General features: G+C 34.8%; 1 protein-coding gene and 1 long non-coding RNA gene across 7 annotated transcripts in view; both read left to right on the forward strand.

The window, feature by feature from the left end:
• LOC117101628 (fibropellin-1-like) overlaps nucleotides 1-22,198 on the forward strand; it is a 32,085-nt gene extending 9,887 nt beyond the window's left edge. For 2 of the 6 annotated variants that reach the window (XM_033241628.1, XM_033241629.1), the window contains 14 exons: nucleotides 173-286; nucleotides 1,252-1,374; nucleotides 2,249-2,362; nucleotides 2,481-2,609; nucleotides 11,230-11,349; nucleotides 12,923-13,060; nucleotides 13,169-13,282; nucleotides 13,854-13,976; nucleotides 16,156-16,260; nucleotides 17,173-17,295; nucleotides 17,533-17,658; nucleotides 18,109-18,225; nucleotides 19,541-19,780; nucleotides 22,047-22,198. In XM_033241628.1, coding sequence (XP_033097519.1) covers nucleotides 173-286; nucleotides 1,252-1,374; nucleotides 2,249-2,362; nucleotides 2,481-2,609; nucleotides 11,230-11,349; nucleotides 12,923-13,060; nucleotides 13,169-13,282; nucleotides 13,854-13,976; nucleotides 16,156-16,260; nucleotides 17,173-17,295; nucleotides 17,533-17,658; nucleotides 18,109-18,225; nucleotides 19,541-19,780; nucleotides 22,047-22,171 — 1,811 coding nt within the window. In that variant the 3' untranslated portion in view covers nucleotides 22,172-22,198. Of the gene's footprint in view, nucleotides 1-172; nucleotides 287-1,251; nucleotides 1,375-2,248; nucleotides 2,363-2,480; nucleotides 2,610-11,229; nucleotides 11,350-12,922; nucleotides 13,061-13,168; nucleotides 13,283-13,853; nucleotides 13,977-16,155; nucleotides 16,261-17,172; nucleotides 17,296-17,532; nucleotides 17,659-18,108; nucleotides 18,226-19,099; nucleotides 19,186-19,540; nucleotides 19,781-22,046 lie in introns of those variants that run through there. The other 4 variants (XM_033241630.1, XM_033241631.1, XM_033241632.1 and 1 more) reach the window with 3 other exon arrangements.
• Nucleotides 22,199-22,795: 597 nt separating this feature from the next.
• Nucleotides 22,796-24,948, forward strand: LOC117101630. Its single transcript, XR_004444298.1, has 2 exons — nucleotides 22,796-23,002; nucleotides 23,314-24,948. It is a non-coding gene; the product is annotated as an uncharacterized LOC117101630 (long non-coding RNA).
• The last annotated feature ends 1,052 nt before the right edge of the window (nucleotides 24,949-26,000 follow it).

The raw sequence follows: 26,000 nt of genomic DNA on the forward strand, positions 1-26,000 counted from the left end.
CAATTATAGGCGACATATAAATACGGTTTTATTATTATTATAATAATAATAATTATTATTATTATTATTATTTCCATTATTATTATAATTATTATTATCATTAAATTAAATTTCATGGTTATAAGGTAAACATTTCTATCTCAGATGTTTTCGTTGATCTCCAAATTTATAGAAATTAATGAATGTTCGAGTAATCCATGTGAAAACGGAGCCACATGTACTGACGTCACCAACGGGTACACCTGCGCATGTGTACCTGGATTTTCAGGAATTCGGTGCGAAACAGGTAACTATTGATCTTAGACGTTCTAGCTAATATCTTTTCTACTGATAAAATGTCTTTCTAAGTTAACAGTGAAGCTTTTTCAGATCTGAAGTAACTATGGTTACCTGTTTCTCAAAGCTATAACGGTCTTTACTCACACCATCCCAATACCATTTACTTACTTACTTACACCCACAATACCAGAGCATTATCAGGCCCTTAGCCAGGTCCTTCAAAAAGGGTACTCTGGGCGTGAGATGCAGGGGTCGTGAGCCGCCCACGGTCTTCGATGTGGTCCAGGGGGGAAGCCCCGGTTGGGTGGGGTGATAGGACGAAACGCTCAAAGCCAGAGCGACTTTTGCGATTTATGGGTCTAAACAATGCTATTGTTTGAAAAATGTCTGCACATAATTTCAGGAGATGTTTAAGGGTCTGCACATATTTTCAGGAGATGTTTAAGGAAGATATTATTATTTTCTGAGAATTGGAATGGATAAAATCACATTAAAGGACAGAAAAACCTCATCGCTTAATCAATATCAATATACACTGTAGCAACACATTTTATTACTATAAAACAAAAATGATGTATGTTTGCGATGTTTATGTGAGCCGCTGTAAAGTGGCTCACATAATCCATGTTAGGGATCGCAGTAGTCGCGGTCATTAAACTTGAAGCTTCTAAAATTGTTATATGTTATTCTATGAATGTACAATTAAAAGGAATGTGAACAAATAAATGACGAATTAGGTGTTTATTTGATTTATTGCTGGTAAGCTCAAAGCATGAGAAAAATATTACGTCTGAGTCTGGGTGGGTCTGCAGTGCATTAGTTTGGTTGGGGAACTCGTTCGGGAAATGAGTGGGGTGGGGGTTGACAAGAAAAGAGTCGCTTCGCTAGAAAAGAGGGAACCATAAAACCCCCTGGCTATGGGCGTGATTACTGTTTGTCAAAGTCATTAATCATCATTCTGCATTGATTTAGATAACAATGAATGTGCGAGTAACCCATGCATTAACGGTGCAACCTGTAATAACGTTGTTAATGGATACACCTGTAGTTGTGGATCTGGTTTCTCAGGTGTTAACTGTGAAACGGTAGATACTGGTAAGTTGTTTTATAAAATTTGTTTTATCCAGGGGTACCAAGTTGGAAGAAGTCAATTCTGGGTTGTGGGGGGGGGGGGGGGGGGGGGCGGGGCAGGCCCCTGTCGGAGAGCGCTTTCCCATCCCTTGCCCCGTCGGGGAAAAAATCCACAATTCGTCGGGGAGGAATAAATTATATGTACTGTATTTTCTGCATATTAATAGATAGATTTTAGGAACTTCGCCCTCGGTACCACTTTCGATATATTTTGAGCAACTGCCAACTCGCTCACTTTGCTCACAGTGACGATGCGAGAATTCGTAATAGAAGGTGCAAGGAGGGGCTTTCATAAATGTAGGGTCTATACCACCTCAACTCCAACATGGTTGGGGCTGAGGTAAGAAAATATATGATTATGGCAACTCTAGATGGTCGGAAGTGGCACTCTCAGATTGAAATTTAAATATGATTTTCTTTTTCACTCCATTTGTTAGAAAAAAAAATTGTAGATGGGGTCTTCCCTCTTATCCGCCGCTGATCTGGTTAATGAGCTTTCGTAAGATTTAATTTTATTTTGCTGTACATTGTGATACACATTGACAATGACTATACAAAGACAATTGATAATAAAGTAGTGAAAACATGCAAATATTGAGTTAATGGGTTAATTTCCAGGAGACTCTTGCTTGCTTGCGGGAGAGCGAAAGGCCGTCCCGATTTCAGAAAAACTCCCGCGATTTCCGGGAGATTTGGGACCCCAGTTTATCCAATGATAATTTTCTATATTTCAACTGTCATTATCTTTTTGACGTGTTAATAATGCAATCTTAATATTTAATAATACGAACATATGCCTACTTAATTGGTATGGTATCCCTTTTTTTTTTTATTTAAGGAGCCAATGAATGTTCTAGTAGCCCATGTTTGAACGGTGGAGCATGCATCGACGGAACCAATGGATACACCTGTATTTGTGCAACTGGATACACAGGCGTTAACTGTGGAACAGGTAAGAAATAGTAGTACTATGGCAACTAAAGTAACTGGACAAAAAGTTGTTTCGCAAATTTTAGGAAATTAAAAAAAGCATATCATTGTAGTAACTTTGTTTATTTATATAATTCTAGTGGTGACGGATTATTGTGCAAATAGTCCATGCCAGAATGGTGGATTGTGCGTTGGTAGTACAACTGGATACACCTGCGTGTGTCAGTCTGGATACACAGGCACTAATTGTGAAACACAAGATACTGGAGGTAAGCAGGCCTACAATCTTCCAATAATTCATCAATATCAATCGAATGGAGGAACAATCATTTTCATTCTCATATTTTCTTCACTATATTTTGTTTCTTTGAAAACCGTTTGCTATCACATTCTCATCTTCTATACAACACGTCGTCAGAAAATTTGAAGGTTTCATTTCTTTGGTATAGGCCGGAATGTGAGTCTTTAGTACAGTATTTTCTCCCATGTTTTGCCATTTTCAAACTCTTTTCAAAACCAAATAAAGACTTGTTTGCTTAACACTATGACCGCCAGGGGTTTGAAAAAATAGTATCAGCCACCGCTTTGCTTAACCTGTTCTACTTTCACGATTCCTCGGTTTCTGCTACTTAATATTGCTTGGGAAGTTCCCTGTCCTTAAGAAGTAATAGTTTAAATGGGCATGTAAACCAGTTCAAATACGGAAACAATGTCGTCTATTAAAGCATTGTAGATATAAAAACATGGTAATGTAAACAGTGGATAGGTATATAATGCAAAATGGAGTACAAGGTACGGTACTTCTATAATACTTTATTAACAAAGTAATTGTAGTTGCATAACACCAGCTATTGATAAACAGTGTTTATATACTGTGGGGGAACCTGAAGTCATCGGTAGGAATGACATTAAGATTCATAATACATAAATAATATGCATCAATAGTTAGCTTCCTGCATTGGTCGCCTTTTTGTTATTTATATTGTTACTAATCTGGAGGTTTTTTAACGAAACGGTGGATGTCAAAGTCTCAAGGTTACAAGCGCCAGTAACGATTCAAAAAGACATTGTATAACACCCAAACTTCACTATTGGAATACAAGATACAAGATATATTTATATCAGTTCAAAACAGATTTTGAGAAATCTGTTCCGGTCTAATGTAAACTCAACTAACACACATCCTTTTTACATTCCATTAAATATATTTGAAACAAAAGATTGTCTGAAGCGGGCGGGAAGTAGTGCCAGTATTCCCGTGACTGTGGCAGCCATTGGTCTATAGATGCTAAGCCACGGGTACTGCTTTAGTAAGTCCAAGGGCCTTGTATATTTAAGATGTATTATATGTATATATATATATGTATATATATATGTATATATATGTATATATATGTGTATATATATAGGCCTATATAGGTGAGTTGTGTATTTTTTGGGGTAAATCGAATAGAATTATTGTGGTTAGAAAACGACAAACGAAAAATGACAATTTTGTAACAATAGTCGCAAATCCTTTTTACTGTTGAACTACCGGTACGGGTTAACTTATTCAAAACCTTAATCCAGAATATCCATAGAATATCCATGGTAAGGCTGAGCTAATAGAAGCAGGTTGTTCTGATAGGCCTATTAAGCAACAATGTGCTACGTCAACATAGGTTCAGCTTCTTAGGCATTCCTGCTCCGACATTAGATCTAAAGAACCTCCAAAACACCTGAAACATTAAAGATTTGTCACATAAAATTAACAGAAATAAAATTCATAAGCTTTTGAAGAAATATATAGACTATTAAGCACAACACAGAAATTTGTGCATTTTATCTAGTTTTTACCCATAATTTTACTGGAAAATGGTAAAAATGATAAAATCGCTTTCAGTCACTGAAGTGTTTCAATAATCTTTATTATCTGGTATAACAATCTAGTTAAGTCAATTGAAATGCCGAAGTTGACAATATTTTTGTGCGTATGTATGTATTTATAATGACAAAACTTGATATTATACGACAGGTATTGGTTATAACCTCTACGTCTGTGTAATAGTTTGTTATTGTAGAACCTCAATTGACTTTTTGTATTCAATAATGGCGCACCGGTCGATAAGTGTTCTTGCGGCAAACTTTTTAACTAAACCGTATACATTTATGCATATTGATGAAGACAGCTATAATATATCACAAACTGGTACTTGATCGATGAACCTATTGAAAAACATTTGTGTACCTATTGCTCATTCACCGTGACCAAACTGGAAAACGTCACATTATATATGCTTAATACATCTATTCATAGAGCTCTGTGTCCTTTGTCGCTATAAGAAAAGCCTCAAACAAAAGCCGGTAGTTTACTTATAAAAGACAAGTTGGCATTGTAGCCTTGCAGAGCCACGTTGATACCCACGGTGAAGTTCGGTCACAACTTCCTCTTCAGATAAACAAATATGTTTCGACAAGCTGGGGTTGTGTTTTTGATTGCCCTTTTCGTGGCAGTAAGCGGCCAAGGTAGGCTTGAAATTAGATATTTTCTTATTAAATAAGCCAAAATATTTAGATATTATGTTTATTTTTGCTTATCTGAAGTCCAATGATACGGTATTCGAGTGATTAAATTCACTTCAGTGGAAACGATGAGAAAAGAGAAACAGGGAAGTTTACCAGTGGATGCAGACCTACTTCGGTTCTTAGGCGACTCTTTCCTTTTAAATAGATATTGAATAGATATTTTAAAATGATGCGTTGGATAGCGTTCAACAATTTTCTGAATAGTAATTGAACAACGATATGCCTATTTTTCTGAAAGTAATTAACCGTAAATTTGATCACAAAAAAACAAAAACATGCTTATGCCTAGCGATAAACATAATTAAATTTTCCAGTATGTAAGAAATCAGAAAGAAAGCGTGCTTATAAATAATACTGTTCCGAAGTGAAAATAAAGAGGGTAACAAGTGTTTTGTGACACGCCCAAAGATATGGAATACAAGTTTTTCAGGGTATTTTTTTGCATTTTATTTTATTAACAGTCACTCAATGTATTTGGGAGGTATTGGAAGATCGTTAAAGAACTAATTTTGTTTCTCGTATAACCTCAAAGTTGCTCTATATTGAGTCTTAATATATTTCCTCCATGATTGAGTACACTACCGTATTTTCATCTCGACTCTCGCAGCAGGTTTTGATTTGTTGTCATGTTGATAATCCATCGTTTAGCGGTGTTAAAACCGTTTCTCCTGTTTAGTTTCAACGACTGTGAAATACATAAACCGCACCAAGTAGTGCTGACATAAAAGTAATAAGTTCTATAGTAATTCTTAACAGAATGCGCTAAATTGACAACAATACCACATTGTTTAGTCGGTTAACTAAACACTTCTATACTCAGTATAAACACTGCTTAGTGTATATATAAACGATTTAGGCTTGTGTTAATATTTTGTATGTAGAACGCTGCGGTACAAGTTCAGACAACGTTCGATTTCATACATTACGACGTATAATTTCGACACGCCCTTTTAAAGTTCGCTAAGGTTATTGGCGCGTTTACGATATACCAACGATTACCAGTAGTCTACATCGTTCACAACATGTAATGCATTTTTTTAAAATTTCTTATTTCTTTATTTATTTTATTTATTTATTTATTTAAAAACACAACACATGCACCAAGGATTATCAATAGCGGATATATCACTGTCCTACTTGTAGACAGTGGCGTATCTAGGGGAGGCGGCGCACCTGTCTCTTATACACATCTTGGCTTATCTCAATCCGGGCTGTGTTCCTATAGTAACTAGGCCTGGCGTGCTACCGTGTTTAACTTTTCTAAAGCCGGGCTTCAATCCTTGCGGTGGGACTTGCATTGACTTCGGGTGATGAAATGACCAATCAGAATTCAATTACGTACGCTGTGAGCGAGCGTACATTTTGTGAGCAATGTTTTGAAACACGTTTCCTACGGTTCATTATTATGCGAATTCTCGCCTGGCTAAACCATGGGATTGGAAGGCAAGCATCTTAACCGCCAATAATTGTTCAATAAAAGAGTCCACTGATAATGTTTATAATATTATATGAATCGCTCTTTTTGGATTAGCCACTTACAGTTTTATCTCTTGGAATAGAATACCCTAACCATAACGACTTCCTATCTAACAATACTTTTACAAAAGTTTTATTATGATTTTAACAATTCGCAGTCCTATCTGTGATCTTGTCACGGTTAAACAAGATCCTTCAAATGCGGAAGCATTTCAACCAGGTTCTGTCCAGAAATTGCATAGTAAATTCGGCCCCTGGAGCTGAATCTGGGCCCCTGAATACAGATCACTATATCCATGTTTCTGAGTCTATTTTCTTATAATTCATATGGAAGAGGCATATGTGTTTAGATAATAATAACAATTAATATGTTTCTATGATGTTTGTTTAATGCTCGAAATGTCCTTTAAAATATTTATTTACTCAACAAATGCGGTAGCCACGTACATTATCAGAATTTATCAATAGGCAGTGTTTCATCGACATTTCTTAAGTAAATCGAAACATTTTTCTACTCATTTTTACTTTTATGTAAGAACATAGGCCTAGATCAAAGATTTATTATTTATCAAAGACAGATTTACTGACGTATAATAACTTGCAATTTTCTTTTCAATTACAAACATAAACACACTGATCAACACAAACTGAGGGACTAAGAAAATGCATTTGTTTTAGTCATAGGCATTTCATGACATCATTATAATTACCCTATAAGTGGAAGGCAACCATCGTAAACACTAAGTTACAATTCCACTCACCAATGGCTGAATTTCCAGACAATTTCTGATAAAAAATTTGGGTCTGACAAACAAAATGTGAGAGTTAGGAGGTTTCAGATTCATTTCGATAAACATCATTATCATAATTATTAACATTCAATTGGAATTGAAACCTTTAGAATAATGGTTTATAGTTTAATATTTTTATGTTGTATATAACATCAGGCCCGTAGCCAGGTTCTTCCAAGCGGGGGGGGGGGGTTCTGGGCGTGGGGTCCACAGGTTCTGGGCGTGAGGTTCACAGTCGAAGCCCCGGTGGGGTCCGCGAGACCCCAAAAGCAAGAGGATTTTTGTGTTTTTTTGGGGGTCTAAATAATGCTATAAAAGCATATATGTTTGAAAATGTCTGTGTCTGGGTGAGTCTGCTTGGGGTTGGAGGACTTATTTGGGAAATTTAAACTGAGGGGGTTTCGCCCGAAAAGAGAGGGGTTTGCTAGAAAGGGGATTCTCCCGAACCATACCCCCACCCCCCTGGATACGAGCCTGAACATGTGCTTATTCATTATGACAAATGTGGATGGACAATAATGCGACCGATTCTACCTAAATGCTCTGATAAGGCAATTTTGGTGACAAATAAAATGATGATACACTTCTATACTGGTGACAGCACCAGTCACAATCCCCTAATCAGAATCTTCTATTAGATGTTTGGTGAAGGTTATCATATCAGATTATTTCATTAGGGTGAATAGTGATTCCGGCAATGCTAGAATTATACAGAATAGGCCTACATTTTTTTTAAGTGCGTGCTAATTACCCCAAGAAGTTAGTATTGTTACTTTAACCTTTTAATGTTATTTGGTAACCTATTGCATTTGAGTAGGTTATACTGTTAATTTGAATGAACCAAAAAAGAGCTAAACTTATCTGAATATAATTATCATTTGAACTACACGAAACTTTGATAAGCAAAGTATTGTGAAAATACCGATATACTTCGACAATACTTACATTATATTCATTTCATTCTAATCGGATTCCATTAGATTAAATCTTTTTTTTTTCATCAAAAGTAGGCATTACTCAGAATAAAAAATTGCTGTAGAGGCATTTGTTAATAAGATTTATCATACTTTCAATCACCTTATACTGAACAATTATTCTCTAAACTCTAAATGTAAGTGTTGTTTTACTGTAAGTCATCTTTAAAAAAAACTCACTTAAATACTATTAGGCCTACTGAATGGTTTCCATCATTGTAATAATTACTAGCCAAAATATTTACTGATTATTGTTAGGAGTGCAAGTTTCCAAAACGTGATATATGTATTAATAGATTCATAAGAGTAAAGTACATAAGAATACAATACTGTAGTAGTAAAATCGTCTGAATATGCGTGGAATTCGAATAACCGTTTATCCTCGTACCATGCGGTTACAATACCGCCCATTTTGTTCCAATCGTACCAGGTACTACGCATTGTTTCCTTTGACAATTGGAGTTGGATGTCTGTATAGTTCGCAGTTTGTTATTTTTTTAATGAAGTTCACAATTACCTCACGACACCCGAGGAGGTAAATACCTTGGGTTTTATTATGAACTATTTTCGACAATCAGATCCAACAGTTACAGGAAAGGTCTTTTTAAGTGCCATTTTTTACAATTGACTATTGTGAATATTTGCCAAAAACTTAGTTTGTTGGAGGTTTATCGATAATCTGCTAACCACGCTTCAGTTCCTCTTCCAGGGTAATCATACGGTTGTTGTAAACCCAATAGCTAGCAACTCTTGGACATTTGTGGTCATATAACGGTCACCCATTGAATCCCCGTTGAAGTGCTAGAACTTTTCATTGTTGGTAAACGCTTTATTTTTAGCGGCATAGTAAAGTTAATCCTTTCCGTAAGGAGTGTAATTGTCCCTTGTTAATCTGTAACTTAAAAGCTTTATGAATTAATTGCCAAATGGAGTGAAGTTCGGGTCAAACACAAACACAAACCAGTGAAAATACAACAAACCTGACGTGACCTAAATTGAAATTTGGGAATATTTCTGAAAGACCTTGGGTGTAAAATCACAAGTATAGCTCTAAATATTTTGCTATAGGAAACGTAGGATCGATAGATTTTCTACTACATGCTTGCCATTCTTTAAATTTTATGGGGAAGTGGGTTTTCATCGTTCGGTCTACATCAAAGTAGGCCTAATTCCGTTTTATGGTGTTTTAAAACTAGTCATTAACATTTTTAGGTTTACAATGATAATGAATAGGCTTATTATATTGAAAGATATAGGCCTACCACCCACACAAAATAAATTAATTTAAAAAAAAAAACCAGATTGAATAGAAATAGTTTTAATGATTTCCAAACTTTTTACTATTGGAATGTTCTTGCATTTAAATGATAAGCCTACTTATTTAATAGTATTATTTAAGGTAATTTTCTTGAATTGAAAGTGGCCTTATTTTGAAATAAAAGTATAACTTGTTAACAGAGTAAGCATTTTTACGGTGCAGTGTTTTAAACTAGATAGTTTATTTATTAGTTGTTATGATTTAGATAGTTATTCATAATTATATAGATTAGACCTATAAACATTCTATTAAGATTGTAATGATATTGTAGGTCTATGCCTATCTATACAAAAATCATATTTAAATTATGTTAATATGGCTCAGGCCTCACCCACCACTAGACCATAATCGCAGGTTGGCATTTTTTCACATAAAAGTTAATAAGGTTATTTTACCCCTGCAGATATACGTTTGTATTATTTCTAATCATCAACTCATTGATGAGGATTTGTTTAATTTCATACCAAATCCAATCTAACTATGGTTCACCGCGGTTCGCTAACACGCGTTTTGTGGTGGCCGGACCTTGTATTGTATGTTTTTCCATTTATTAAAACGCGTTAGCTATTCGTTCTGATTACACCTTGACACGATAGCTTTGTTATTTCTATTATTGAAATAAGTCAGGCGATCCTGCCAAATAAAAGCTTACGTATTCTATTAATGCATTGTCCTAAATTTAGAACCAATCATGGTGTTACGTTATTCAGTGATATGAAGGGCAATGGAACGATGCGTTTTTGTATAGTTAACAGAGGGATTGGCAATGCAGATCTGGTTGTGATTTAGTAGAACTGTGCTCTGAAAGTATATTGTAAATTCTGAGTAAGAAAGTAAATTGTAAGTTAATTTTCTCCATGGTATAGCTTGGGCTACCAACACTTTTTTTCACAGAGAATGGTATTTAGATTGCGGAATCGGATGTCATATTATTGAGTAATTAATTAATTATGGATCAAGCGGAACCAAACGGGACCAAATGATATTTGTTAGTTATTATTTTTAAATTTAATGCTTTAGAAAGTATATCGGAATTTACCTCGACCCTTTTCTATTGGTTTCAAAATGGTACCGTATTGTAAGTAATATAACTAGTGATAAAAACAATCAATTATCTACACTGATGCAGGTGGTGTGTGGAAATTTAACTATTTATTATTGTATAGTTAACAGGGAGATTGAGACGATGGGTAAGATAGCTTATAGCTACATAACAAAATAAGAGTTTATTAAAGAATATGTTATTTACTATGATAGATGGACCACCCGGACGTCATTACTATTGAATACATTTCTTTGATCCTGCATCATGTAACTTACAAAAATATTCCTCTATCATGAGTTAAAAAAAGAATACTTTACAAAACATATAAGAATTGCCCTGACTCTATTTCCTTTACTGGTAGTTGTATATAATCTAGTAGACCTAATTTAATACAAATGATATTTGTTGTCTTCCTGCATCGGTCTGTACAGGTATGACCTGGCTTTGATAGGGTTTCATTTTATTTGAGATTTAATAAAGATGATTATTCCTAGGTAACAGAAGCAGTGTGTCAAAATGGAATTTTCCTTATCTATTCTCTTAGGAATAGCATTTGCGAATAATAACTAGCCATACACATGACCACATATTTCCCTAGAAAACGTCAAAAATACAAGCGTTGTCATTTAATTTTATTTTACATAACAGATACTTTCCAAAAGTTACCAATTCTTAACTTAAAAAAAACAAAAAAACAATATATCCCAATTTATTTCACAGTTATTGATTATTGCGCTCAGAGTCCATCGGTATGTCAGAATGGAGGGACGTGCATGACGTCAGGGACGTACTATATGTGCATGTGTCCTGAGGGATACATGGGATTCAGCTGTGAAGATTGTAAGTATTGTTGTGACTTGCATTAAAGGGTGTAGAAAGGGAAGGGAACACAGTTAGTATGCAGTACGGTATAGCGGTTCCTATATAGAGAGAGTTGCGTCACATGCCCGAGCCTGCTCTCTTGTTCTTAAAAATAGACTTAGTATCCTGTCGAATTCGGTCGAGTCGATCTGAGACGGCCCGAGTGGAGTTTTATGCAAATGTGGCGTACGGGGAAAAAATCTGGAACCGCTCATGTTGCAAACTTTCGGATAGGAACTCTAGTTTCGGCAGTTTATAGCGTTCTCTATTAATGAACATTATCTGTTCAAAAATATAATGTTTAGCCCCTTACAACCTATAGTGCCCAATGTCTAGTGCCCCCACAACTACCCCACAACCTTTACTGACACAAAAAACCTATTAGCGCCCTCACAAGCCATACTACCCCAAAAACAACCTGTACTGCCCCTATGTTTCACGACCCCTGTAGGCTCATGTCGCAACTTTCTCTATAGGCCTACAGGAACTTTAAACGCAGCTATAGGAGGAGGACGCTCACTGTTGTACTATTATATCTTTATGAATTAAAACAATTTATTTATTTAATGACACTACAACTTTGTATCAGTGGCACTCACAATCTGTGGTGCGTCCTTACAGAGTAGGCCTACACAAGAATATGAAGGAAAAATAACGATCTTAACTAAAACTAAGAAAAACAAGAACAAAAAAAACCCCCGAAAACTGAATAGGCTGTGTTATTACAGTACATATTGCCTGCACATGCGTGCAATATGTAATGTATTCTTATCAAAATTACCCAGTACAGTACGCCACACGTACAGGGGTTCCCAGTCAACTCACCCCTAGCAATCGCTCCTTCCTTGCAATCTCGCCCCTTCAAACACGTCCCTTGACAAACTCGCTCCCCACAAACTCGCCCCTCAACAAACTCGCCACCTACAAACTCGCCCTTTCAAACTCTCGCCCCCTAACACACTCGCCCACTGACTATAAACAGTCACCCATACAACCTCTCACCCTATCAACTCGTCCCCTAACAAACTCGCCCCTAACGAATGACTTACGGTACTACGGTACCGTTCTACAGAACTTGAAATATTGATGTTGTTGATAAACGTTTTTTAATAATAATAATAATAATAATAATAATAATAATAATAATAATAATAATAATAATACGAATAATAATAATAATAATGTTTATAATAATAATAATAATAATATTTATAAATTACCGTATATAATGACTAGCATGAAAATAAACAAAACGTCATAAAAATATATTCTATCTTATATCATTATTATGTAATTTACCGACTAGAAACAATATATAAATCATTTATACACATCGTATAGTGACTTCCCTTCAATGTACTCTTTACTTTGATACATACATCATGTTATAATGCATGAATTCGATGTATATTTCACAATTATTGGCAAGTTTCTAGAAATTTTGACATGTTAAGAGCAATTAATATTCATGTACATGGTATGTATCTTAATTTAAATAATTGTTGTGGTTGTCGTTTATCGTTAGATTGATTCATTGCTTGTTATATTTTAGCGTCTACCACTACTCCTTGCGACGCCACTCCTTGTCAGAACGGAGGGACTTGCATGAATATTGGAACGACGTCCTACGCATGTGCTTGTCCACAGGATTACTCTGGAACCAACTGTGAAACATACACACCACCGACTAGTACGTAATGGGCTCTCAGTTCTGATCTTTAAATCCGTACTGCAATTTAATATGAATGTCTCTTTAATATTTAATTCTTCACAATTATCCGTGCCATCAACCCCGCAGGTAACACTTACTGTAACACTAACCCCTGTCAAAACGGAGGAACCTGTCGAACATCTGGGACATATTACGTGTGTGACTGCCGTCTGGGTACTTCAGGAACTAACTGTGAATCTGGTGAGTAAAAAACAACCAAAGCTTCGATCATTTAAAACATTTATCTTTAGTGGAATAGGGTATATACTAGTGAAATAATTATCTTACGAGTATTTAGGCCTTTAAGATCAATATTAAGGGCGCACAACACGTGATTTTCATAAAAGAGGGAGTTTCGATTTTTGCGTAATGACGTAAAACTTAAACGGATTCACTCATCCGTGACCGGTTCTGCGTTGTATCTCCGCACAACGTAGATTCTGGCCAAACTGCGTCCTCCAGAGAAAACAACGAGAACTCAACGTTCTCGCATACGCATATGACTTTACTACTATACTTAAACTTTCTTACTAAACCGTCGTCAAGCAATCGAAAGCTCACTAAAAGAACTGTTCTCGGACATAAGATTGGGACTAGATTTTGCAACCTCACAAAAGTGAAACTATGCCGAACTGGCGTGATACTCTCAGTCAGTACATATCGAATTTTAGACCAAGGACCCCATATTTATCTCAATCTCTTTACCACACCGCCTCGGTGGCAGGGTTGCTTTGTATCACTTCAATATATATTTATTTTTGCATTTGAATAGTTGATGCGACGTGTACTCCAGATCCATGTAATGGAGGGACATGTACAGCACTTACAGCAGGAGGATATCAGTGTTCAAATTGCCCAGGTCGCCAATACGGTGACCAGTGTCAATTCTCGGCAGGTATGTAGATCATGAATCGTCGACTTTGTATTGTTGTACAGCACAAAAAATGAATTATTAATATATTTAGTAAGATGACAATAATATATAAGCTATATTTGTTCTTTAATTCAATTAAGCTCCTGGGATGTGGACCGTTGGAATAAAATCATTAATAAATTTAGATGTCTGAAAACAGACTGTAGAGAAAATTGCCTTTAAAGATAGGCCTACATCTAATGAATTTCTTGTTGGATGACCTCAGTACTGAAAGATTTAATAAACGTGTATCATGAAGGCTAAATCCACTCAGAACATTTCTTATTGTGAAGTATTCAGGGACGTAGCCAGGATTTTGAAAAGGGGAGAGGGGAGCCGTTATGCGAGGTACGTCGGGCCCCGGGGAGGAGGTCCAGGGGCTAAGCCCCTGGAAAGTAGTGCTCTAAAGGTTTTTGGGACTGTTTTGGGATGATAAAGTGAAAATTGCAATAAACGCATCATAAATAATATTAATAAGCCTAACAAAAATTATATAATAACTCAATTCGAAAGAGTTGATCCAGACATTACCTCTAGATGGCCGGAAATGATACTTTTATATAATAAAATTCATCATCATCACATCATCATTATATAGTTAAAAGGAAGCGCCAACAAATTTCTCATCATTTTTTAACAGAGATCTACTTAATATCCAGGACAACTATAACTTACTAAGCTTTAACTATACTGTAATAACTAATAATGATCAATGACAACTTACTTTTTCGCCTTTATCACAATTTTCTTAATATTATTATATCTATTATCACCATCATCATCATCATAGTCATCATTATTATTATTACTACTACTACTATTATTACTAATAGTACTGTAGTATTAAAACAAAACTTTATAGAGCTTGCAAAAGAATAAAATCCAAACTGAACGATACAATATCACATTTTTGTATCTGAAAATGCCTATCCTAGGATTTATGGATTTAAGATTTTTTTTTAAATCACGCTTAGGCCCATGTGTTATTATAGTAGGCCTATGTATAGCGTGTACTGATGCATATTTACATAATTTAGAAGTATTCATTTTGTGTGATCACTTGAAAGAATTTTTATTGGCTAGCAAGAAAGCTTTTAAATTTTAATACTGCGTACAAAGATGGGGTGCGGGGGGAGGGAGCCGCGGCTCCCACTGCCCTGGAAGTATTATGTATTAAACTTTATATCAAAAACACTGAAACCCAATTTGTGTAAAAATATGATTAATAATGTTGATGATGGTGGTAGCGGTGGTGGTGGTGGTGATGATGATGATGATGACCATAATGATAATGAGAAGGACTAGTAGGACGAATGATAGCATATTATTAGTACCGTACTGTAGTAATAATAGTGCTACTAATAATAAGATGGATAATGATATTGATGATGATAATAATAATAATACATGTCTCCGTCTAATTAAAGTCCCCTCCAATGTAAGACCACCTCCAATTAAGAATAAACTGTTCTGTAGCCCCAAATAATACATATCTTACATCATTTTGACACCTGTCCCAAATGTGTTCTTTATTAGAGGGAGAATCGTAATAATGCAATTCATAATGTTAGATGATGATAGTAGTAATATTAGTAATAATAATAATATTAATACAGGTAATAATAATGATGATAATAATAATAATAATAATAATAATAATAATAATAATAATATTAATAAAACAGATTCAATTTTATTCATCCATAGAAATAATGATGATGATGATGATGATGATGATGATGATGATGATGAGGATGATGATGATGATGATGATATTATTGATAAATAGTAGGCCTAATAAAAATAATATACATTATTAATGGTAATAATCGCTGTTGCTATCAAAAATTAGTACTGTAATGATAAAATTCTGAAAGTTTCTACTAGTTCTGATTGTTGGATAGGTCGACATAATGTAAATGTGACAGTACCGAACAATTGAGACTTCGGAGAGAAAGAGAAAGAGAGGAACTAATAATCTGTATATTATTATTATTATTATTATTATTATTATTATTATTATTATTATTATTATTATTATTATTATTATTATTATTATTATTATTATTTAATAATAATAATAATAATTATTATTATTATTATTATTATTATTATTATTATTATTATTATTATTATTATTATTATTCTAATTATTCTACAGCGGTGTGTTCCGCCACAACCTGTGGAGTAGGAACATGTACTGAGAGTGGATACCATTACCTTTGCGACTGTCTTCCTGGATACACCGGTACCAACTGTGCAAATGGTAAGAGAAAGTAGTAACACAATACACTTTAAAAATAAAAAAACACATTGTATAAGAAAACTGAGGCTGAAAATGCTTTAAAATAATTTTATCTGTACCATGTGAAGTAGGAGTGACTATGTAATATCCTCTACAATGCAGTACAGAATACTGTTGTACAATAATAATTTTCTATTTTTGAAAAATGTGTACAATAAGAACAAAATAAGAACATTTTGAGCCTGAAATCAGCAAAAAGATAAGAACACTGCGCCTTAGAAAACAATTTAGGACGATGGAATTTGTCCGGAGTCACGTTTTGGTTGCGATCGAACGCTCTACTAAAAGATTTATTAATTCCAATGTTCCAAAGAACACAACTTATTGATATCCACAACAGGAATCAGAGGTTAAGAATATTAATAATAATATAGTATATTATCAACGACGGTGAACCATAGAGGCCTACGTATTACGCCAAAACATTCATTCTTGCTTCAAAACAACTTTCAAAACATTAGTGCAAAACGTTTAAAATGTCTAGTATCGAGTTGAAAATTGAGCATTAAAAATTAGTAGGCCTATAGTAGTCATGGGAAACGAAAAAAAGTTAGCAAATCACTCTGTCGTGGTATTTGAAAGTTCAGTGGTGACATTTCATAAGCTGCCGTAATACTTTTGCCTTGATGTTTTGAAAGTTTTGCCGTGGCACGTATGTGCCACTGCAGTTGTCAAATTAATTTTGTATAGAAAATATTAATGAAAATTAAATCACAATTACAACACGTACTACCTAATTACATATTGAAAGGAATAGTATTAAGACACGTTATCTCTCGATAGCTAAACTGACAGAAGTATACACATATGGCCTCTAACGTGTTGTTTTGTTTTACTGATTAAATTGATGTTAATCAATTTTCCTTTTTTTAGTGGACAATCCTTGTAATGCGAACCCATGTGAGAACGGTGGAACATGCTCTTCCAGTGGTCAACCGGGTACAGTATACGCCTGTAGCTGCACAACTGGATTTGAAGGAACAAACTGCCAAACACGTATGTAGTTTTTTTTTTTTCAAGCAATACTATAAAATCTTTACAGTATAAGTCTACTCTTTTTAAAATACTAGGATCGATGCAGACAGCTGAAATGTAATACGATACGTATGCTTGTATCGGTATCATGCAAAGTTGGCTAATACTAATATTCTTATTTTTTGAGATAATATGGGCTCTGTTCCGAACAACTAACCAGATAAAAATCACCCCTCCAAATTTGATTTTTCGTTCTAGGCTCCGATAATTATTGCATCACTGTCGCTCCTTGTTTGAATGGTGGCACGTGCCAGATATCTGGAATTTGGTATGTATGTACCTGTGCTGCTGGATATGGTGGATATAACTGTGAAACCCCTGGAGGTGAGTTTTATTCATGGTTACGTGTGTACGAGTTTGCACACATAATGATTAAATATGCACAAAATTGCACATATAGGCCCTAATGATTACGTGTGTGCAGGCGTCCGCACACATCATGATTACGTGTGCACGCGTTCGAACACGTCATGATTACCTGTGCAAGGGTTTGCACACATAATGATTACGTGTGCACGAATTTGAACACATAATTATTACGTGTGCACGCGTACGTGTGCACGAGTGTGCACACATAATTCAAATTATGTATTCCACAAAATCACTAATAATTACATATGTACGAGTTTTACTTGCTTTGTTATAAATTCATATTCATATTCTTTTTATTGCTATTAATTAGTTTTTACAGCATTGTAATTTTAAACGAGGAAGTAATTTGATTATTGCATCGTAATAAAAAAATAATAGAATAAAAGTTTTTCTTTTCTATAGCAACTCCATGTAATCCAAGCCCTTGCCTAAATGGAGGAGCATGTTCTATAACTGGCAGCACATATCAATGTACTTGTCCTTCGGGATACACTGGCAACATTTGTCAGACTGTTACTGGTAAGTGATTGGTCGACTGTCTAACCCACCAAGCAAGCGTATAAATATACTATTACATGCTCTATAGTGTGGAATTGAGCACTTTATCAGCTAATATTGTATTTATGTTTATCAGCTAGTACCCTATGTTATAATATGTATATGTATATTTATATAGCCTATACTATATGGTAACTATTTCTCGGCTATCTACTACCATATCTGTCTACTATAATGCACATATTTCAGTTCAAACTCTATTTACAAGAAACCTTTAGAAATTTTCGTGACTCTTTACTTTTGAAGCTGGTTGTTTTTTTTTTTAATTTTTATTTAGGCCTATTTTATATTTTATATTAAAACCAACTTGTCACTGGTTTCTACGGGTGCTTCTTCCAAGTAAATGGAAACGAATGGAACACTGAATAGTTTGATTATATTAAGTATTTGGGCCTATATGGAAAAAATATGATGGAAACAATTATCAACTTAAAACCAACAAATACCAAGATTTAACACTACACTGAAACTGATTCTTTCACATTAGCTTACTTGTACCTATAATTGGAAATAATGTTTCTGGGCCATCATTTGTAACGTTTCTTGTTATCTTGGTTGCCATCATGGTAAACACTACAATTGACTAATCATCTGTCTATTAGCCTGACACAAATACACACATGGATTATTTCTTGTAAGTTCAAGTGAAGTTACACTTGATGTAACATACTTAACACTGAATGTCTGTTCTTTTGGAATGAAACATCTTTTAAAATGAAATGCAGTAGGCCTGAGTAGTATCTTGGTATCAACCATGCAGCTTACCTGGCCTAAAAAGGCCTATTATATATACACAGGTGATGCCCCAGTATAATTGCTTCTTGGTCCGCTATAGGTCTTTGCGCAGTAAATCCATGCCAGAATGGTGGAACTTGCATTCCGTCTAGTGATTGGTCGACTGTCTAACCCACCAATCAAGCAAGCAAGCGTATAAATATACTATTACATGCTCTATAGTGTGGAATTGAGCACTTTATCAGCTAATATTGTATTTATGTTTATCAGCTAGTACCCTATGTTATAATATGTATATGTATATTTATATAGCCTATACTATATGGTAACTATTTCTCGGCTATCTACTACCATATCTGTCTACTATACCGGTAATGCACTTATTTCAGTTCAAACTCTATTGTTATTTACAAGAAACATTTAGAAATCAGTAGGCCTGAGTAGTATCTTGGTATCAACCATGCAGCTTACCTGGCCTAAATAGGCCTATTATATATACACCAGTGATGCCACAGTATAATTGCTTCTTGGTCCGCTATAGGTCTTTGCGCAGTAAATCCATGCCAGAATGGTGGAACTTGCATTCCGTCTAGCTCTACATATTCTTGCTCCTGTCTTACTGGTTATACTGGTTTTAACTGCGAAACAACTACTGAACCGCCGCCCTGCGATTCCAACCCGTGTCAGAACGGTGGAACATGCTACTTTTCGCAACAAGCTGAAACATCGTTCTATTTCTGTGATTGCTTAACTGGCTATTCAGGAACAAACTGTGAAAATGGTAACTACTAGTGGATGCTCTATTGATAAGTCTTGGTTCACACTAGACATCAGACGCGGCTGTTCCACGGCTTCATTCCCTGTGAGGCTGTGGCATCATGCGCCTACTGCCGGGGGTCGCATTGCGTCAGTACGCGTGGTTCACACTGAAAGAGTGGTGGTGGCGACAGGCGTAGAAGTGTTGCTACTGTGAACCAAGATTTATTATTGTTTCCTCAAAGCTTAATGCAAATGTTATTCATATTTAACTACGTTTACTAATATGATAGTTTGTATTTTTAGCTGCACTCTTGAACCTTTTCTTGGTGTTGGTTATTGTATCAGGTGCATTCTACAAAGCTCGGAGCACGCGAGAGCTACCTGTTTACGCTAAAGTCCATTTCATTCATTTGGCGTATAAGCACGATAGCGCTTGTGTGCGGTAGATATACAAATGTGTCTGCATTCGTAGCTCTAATGAACTTTCTCGCTATGCTCCACCCGTTGTTAAGGTCCCAGAAAAAGAAAATGAGCGGATTACGAATACGAATATTTCGCGTGAATACTTACGCTAGCGATCGTTAATCGCACAGTCTGGACATCTCGCTAGTTACGCCATGGATTAACGTAGGCCCGGCGTTAGATACGCCTTGCGTATCTCTCAGGTCTGAACGTAGCCTAAATTGTATTGACACTTTGGAAAGGCTCATTGTACGAAATATCTATCGTGTTTCGTCATTGTGCCAGGAATGCCAATCGCTCGTGTTTACATATAGTGGCGCTTTAATATTCGGACTTTTTCTTTCTTGCACTTACTGTCAAAACTTAAAACGTCTGACATCCGTATGTTTCAAGCATAAACGTAGCCTGCAAATATACGTGTATAACTTAAGCGTGCTATTAGTGCTATTACGTGTTTAAGCACGACCATAATAAACAAGGTGTTTTCTAGAAAATGCTCGAATATAAGCGCCGCGGCGCTTACACTATTTTTGGAGGCTTCAGTGCAACGCTTATTCGAGAGAAAAAATATTGGTGTGGCGCTTCCATGCCCGTTCCCATGTTACCTCACGTATTCCCGTAGTTCAGTAGGCCCGTAATTCGTCCTACATCATCGTAAATAGACTAAAACCCTGTTTTTCATTACACACAGAGCACTTATTCGAGAGCAGCGCTTAGCTAAAAAAAATCAGGATTGGTACGTCGCTCGAGAGCGGCGTTTATTCGAGCAGTTACGGTATACGCAAAAATTATTAAGCAGAGAGCTCTCGTGTACGCCCGGTTTCCAGCATCACTCTGTTACCAATTGAATTATCAGTCCATCCTCTTTATAATTTTAACGCTTCTAGAATCACAGGCCCACTCTGAGGTCTAATTCAGATAAAGCATGTTCGTATGATTAAAGATTCTAATAAATCTAGATTAAATGTTAAAAATAAACAATGTTGGAGTGAATATCGTACATTCATATTAATTTGACGATCGGGATATGCATTCTGTTGAATTAAGAAATTATCCATAATAATCTTTGAGAGTAAAATTGTATATTTGTACTATTGTTATGTTGTACCCGCCTTAAAAACTAAGTTATTAACATTTAATAGCTTTAGCTTTGATTTGGAAAATGGAACAAAAACTATTTCCTTGTAAATTTACAGGCATTAAGTAATACCGTTTGTAAATTATATACATAGGCTTCTGAAATTTACAAGTGAAAATTTAGAAACTTTTTAGTAAAGTGAAATAATAGTAAATTAAATAAGCAAAATTTGAATTTCGATTGTCTGATCCGAAGTTAATAATTTATGATCTATCATGTATCAATTGATTTTCTTTTTTTATTATTATTTCTTAAAAGAGCAAAATATATTCTAATACCGTATTAAGAGAACATCTTCGGGACAAGAAATCTGTTCCATGAGTACAGGCGTCCGCACACATCATGATTACGTGTGCACGCGTTCGAACACGTCATGATTACCTGTGCAAGGGTTTGCACACATAATGATTACGTGTGCACGAATTTGCACACATAATTATTACGTGTGCACGCCTTTGCACACGTACGTGTCGACGAGTGTGCACACATAATTCAAATTATTTATTCCACAAAATCACTAATAATTACGTATGTACGAGTTTTACTTTGCTTTGTTATAAATTCATATTCATATTCTTTTTATTGCCATTAATTAGTTTTTACAGCATTGTAATTTTAAACGAGGAAGTAATTTGATTATTGCATCGTAATAAAAAATTAATAAAATAAAAGTTTTTCTTTTCTATAGCAACTCCATGTAATCCAAGCCCTTGCCTAAATGGAGGAGCATGTTCTATAACTGGCAGCACATATCAATGTACTTGTCCTTCGGGATACACTGGCAACATTTGTCAGACTGTTACTGGTAAGTGATTGGTCGACTGTCTAACCCACCAAGCAAGCAAGCAAGCGTATAAATATACTATTACATGCTCTATAGTGTGGAATTGAGCACTTTATCAGCTAATATTGTATTTATGTTTATCAGCTAGTACCCTATGTTATAATATGTATATGTATATTTATATAGCCTATACTATATGGTAACTATTTCTCGGCTATCTACTACCATATCCGTCTACTATAATGCACATATTTCAGTTCAAACTCTATTGTTATAGTACAGGAGTTTAGCCTGTGTTAAGAGGGATTATATTTTCCTTTGGTGTGCGGCCTATGAACAAGCGTTCTCTTAATTGGGGTGGTGAGACCTTATACACTGGGGATAAGCTCCATCCTATGTGAGCCCCGTAGCTCGGCAAAGATTTACACTACTTTAAAGGGGTGTTTCAAAGAAATAGTTAATATACATATCTTGCCATGTTCTATTTCATAGCTTACGGTAATAAAGACTCATTATCGAAAGTACTCGCTAGTTTTCAAATAAATTATAAGCCTTTTAATTTATTATTTTCGTAAGAAAATTTTAAAATATCTATTAGATTCATACATATTGAAATATGATGTTTGTTTGATCATGGAGCAGTCATATTTCAACAATTACAGTAATATGACTGCTCCCTGTGTTTGATGAATTTTAAACATTATTGTAATTTAGCTTAACTTAGAAGCTATGTTCATATTTCATAGTTAACCAATTTTGCAACGCTAACTTCAACCCCTGTCAGAACGGTGGAACATGTATGCCAGCAGGTACCTACTATGCATGCGCCTGTATTACTGGCTACTCAGGATACGATTGTAGTATGTATACCTACTTTATTCGTGTGTATTAAATTGTATATAGTTGTATTCTACACTTTGATGGTGCTTATCTGCAACTCACTGATTTTTTTTATTATTTTTGTTTTTGTATTCATTTGTTATTATTATTATTATTATTATTATCATTGTGTTATTGTTGCTGTTTTGCTATTGTTGTTAATATTATAATTGTTGTTGTTAGTAATATTATTTTTATGATCATTAATTATTATTATTACTATTATTATTATTATTATTATTATTATTATTGTAAAGTTATTTATATATATATATATTTTTTTTTCTTTCAGACGTTGTTCCTTCTCCTTAGTGAGTTCACATGTCAGTGAGAGTAAGCACACATCTGAGCAAGAAATAGCACCACTAGTATAGGCCTATCTCTTTAATTATTAGTATCATTTCTGCCCATCGTACCTTAGTTTATTTAGTTTTTTTTTTTTTTTTTGGACTACGATATACTACTTCATTAAGAAAAATAAGGCGTCAAGGAGTACACCTCACGAGGATGTACACTGACACATAATTTATCATGGTTTTTTTCATGGACCTTTCTGGAAGTTTCAAACTGACCAATCAGAACAGGTCCTGCAATACGCTTGTGTCCTACAAGCACGCGTTGTGTTGTCCCACACACGGGCGTGTGACGTGTGGGTAATGCTTTTACCAAAGGGTATAGAACTACAAGAGGTCCGACTGTCGGGGTTTCGTTGGAACGCAATCTCATCTCAAAAAGCAATGCTACGAAGGGGCGTGTCCTTCAAAAGAATATAAAAGTCGTTCGTATCGAACGCGTGCTGTGGTCTATAATAGCGTATGTGATGTTCGAGTTTCGAAACGCAGCACGCGTTCAATACGAACGCCTTTTACGTTCTTTTGAAGGACACGCCCCTTCGTGGCAGTACTTTTTAACGTTTCATTGCCTGCATAAAAATAAGGGCAGTCGGACCTCTTACAGTTCTATACTCTTTGCTTTTAAACTTTTTGTCAGACCTCAGCAACAATCGCCAACAAACGGGTATATTTGTAGAGTCATCATTCATGTTAAATTTTAATGGCTGAATGGATGTACAAGTATAATCTTCCAATAGGCCTATGTGGTATTTCGTAGTATCAGTGACAAATTAGGCCTATATACACTAAAAGTATTCTTGTTAAAATTAGTTTATCGCTTGTTATATATATTTTCTGTAATACTTATTTATTCGATATAATTGCACTTCTTTTGTTTAGTAAAACAGATTTAGTGGTATTAACATAATGTTAAAGGAGCATCAAAATATCATGACAGCGCAGGCAAGGGCGCATCCATATTCTCAATAATTTGTTATATACCTGTCTTGATTTTAGCAATCCTAATGACCTGGTACATTACGGTATCGTATACATATTTAGCAATATATAGTAACGATGATTATTATTGCATAACACGTAATTTCTTCTGTTTAAAAAAAACCCGATTATTTAGATCAAATTCCTCGGAAAGATGTCATCATTGTGGGGAACTACAATGTTAGGCATATGATAAATTTCCATCAAAATGCTTACCGTAAGTCACGTTCTGTAAGAGGTATTGTGTTCACTATTATAATTAGTAGTAAGCCTATATCAGGCATACCTTCTGTACTGTTTAAAAATAATGATTATATTTTAAATCAAGATGGAAAATACCTCACGAAAATGTCAACATTTTGAGTTGCAACAATGCTACATATTTTATGATCAATTTATATGATAATGTTTAGAGGATAGAGTTAGCATTAATGTGTTCCATTTTGTTTTTATTATTATGAGAATGTAATCTATAAGACGTAATATATTTAATATGTGTTTAGACGCAAGATTAGATACCATGTGGGATACTTTTTACGAAGGCTTATTGAATGTAGATAATTTTGTAATAAAATAATCATTTTTGTGGTTAATCATGATTTTCATACCTGTTGATATTTGCTTTGAATGTAATTTAAAAAATCCTAGTGACGTCACTACAACTTGATATTGTAGTGTCTTTTCTAAGTAATTTATAATCCATTGTTATAATCCATGAATTTGAAATACAGGGGGGGCCCAGAGAGGGACCTTCACAGATGAAGGTTCTATACTACCTCAGCCCCACCATGGTTAGGGTTGAGGTAAGAAAATTGATGATTATGGTACCTTTAGATGGCCGAAAATGACACTGAATTTTTTGTTAAATTCTGAAAAAATTGTTATTGTTAGTCTAATGAGCACAGGTGTTACTGAATATGCATGCCCTGTAGCCTAGCAACCGACGTCATTTCCTGTTTTGTAAAATTCGGCAGCACCTTGCTCTGAAAAATTTGTTGGTATAATGTGAATATATTTGGAAAGAATGTTTATAAGATATAGTAGCCTGTAATAGTGCTATATTCGAATTCGAAATGATTATAATATATTTAAATCGATTATATACTGATTAATAATCATGAAATAATTATTAATGCAATGTACACACAATGATGTATTATAAATTACACTACAGTTTACTTTTATTTTTTACATACTCGGAAATGTTACATCAAAGCTTAATAAATAAATAGAATATAAAGATTTTAGTTTTATATAATATAATAATGCTTAGGCCAAATTATATTTAAGTATGTAATATCGTTCGAGAATTACTTGTTCGTTGTATAAGAAACATAATTGGCAAATTTGATTCAATTCTAGCGATCCAATGATATAAATCATAATAAATATCCGCGCACGATTATTTGTAGAATTAAGACCTCATAAATCCGGCTATTGTATTGTTCCGGCAATTTAATACACATCGTGTTCCGCTGACAATGATTGTACATCGACTTCCCACTTATTGATGGATCGGCAGATTTGACCTGCGACACTGAAATAAAAGAGATTGAACTAGTCAGAAATACATTTAAACTATTTTCATTTTGGCATCAGTGTTAATTTAGGCCTATAAGTATAAATCTTATTAGATTAAAAACACTTT

This window comes from Anneissia japonica, unplaced genomic scaffold (genome assembly GCF_011630105.1).
Source record: "Anneissia japonica isolate Jap-2015-1 unplaced genomic scaffold, ASM1163010v1 scaffold1696_len571195_cov180, whole genome shotgun sequence".
NCBI lineage: Eukaryota > Metazoa > Echinodermata > Crinoidea > Comatulida > Comatulidae > Anneissia > Anneissia japonica.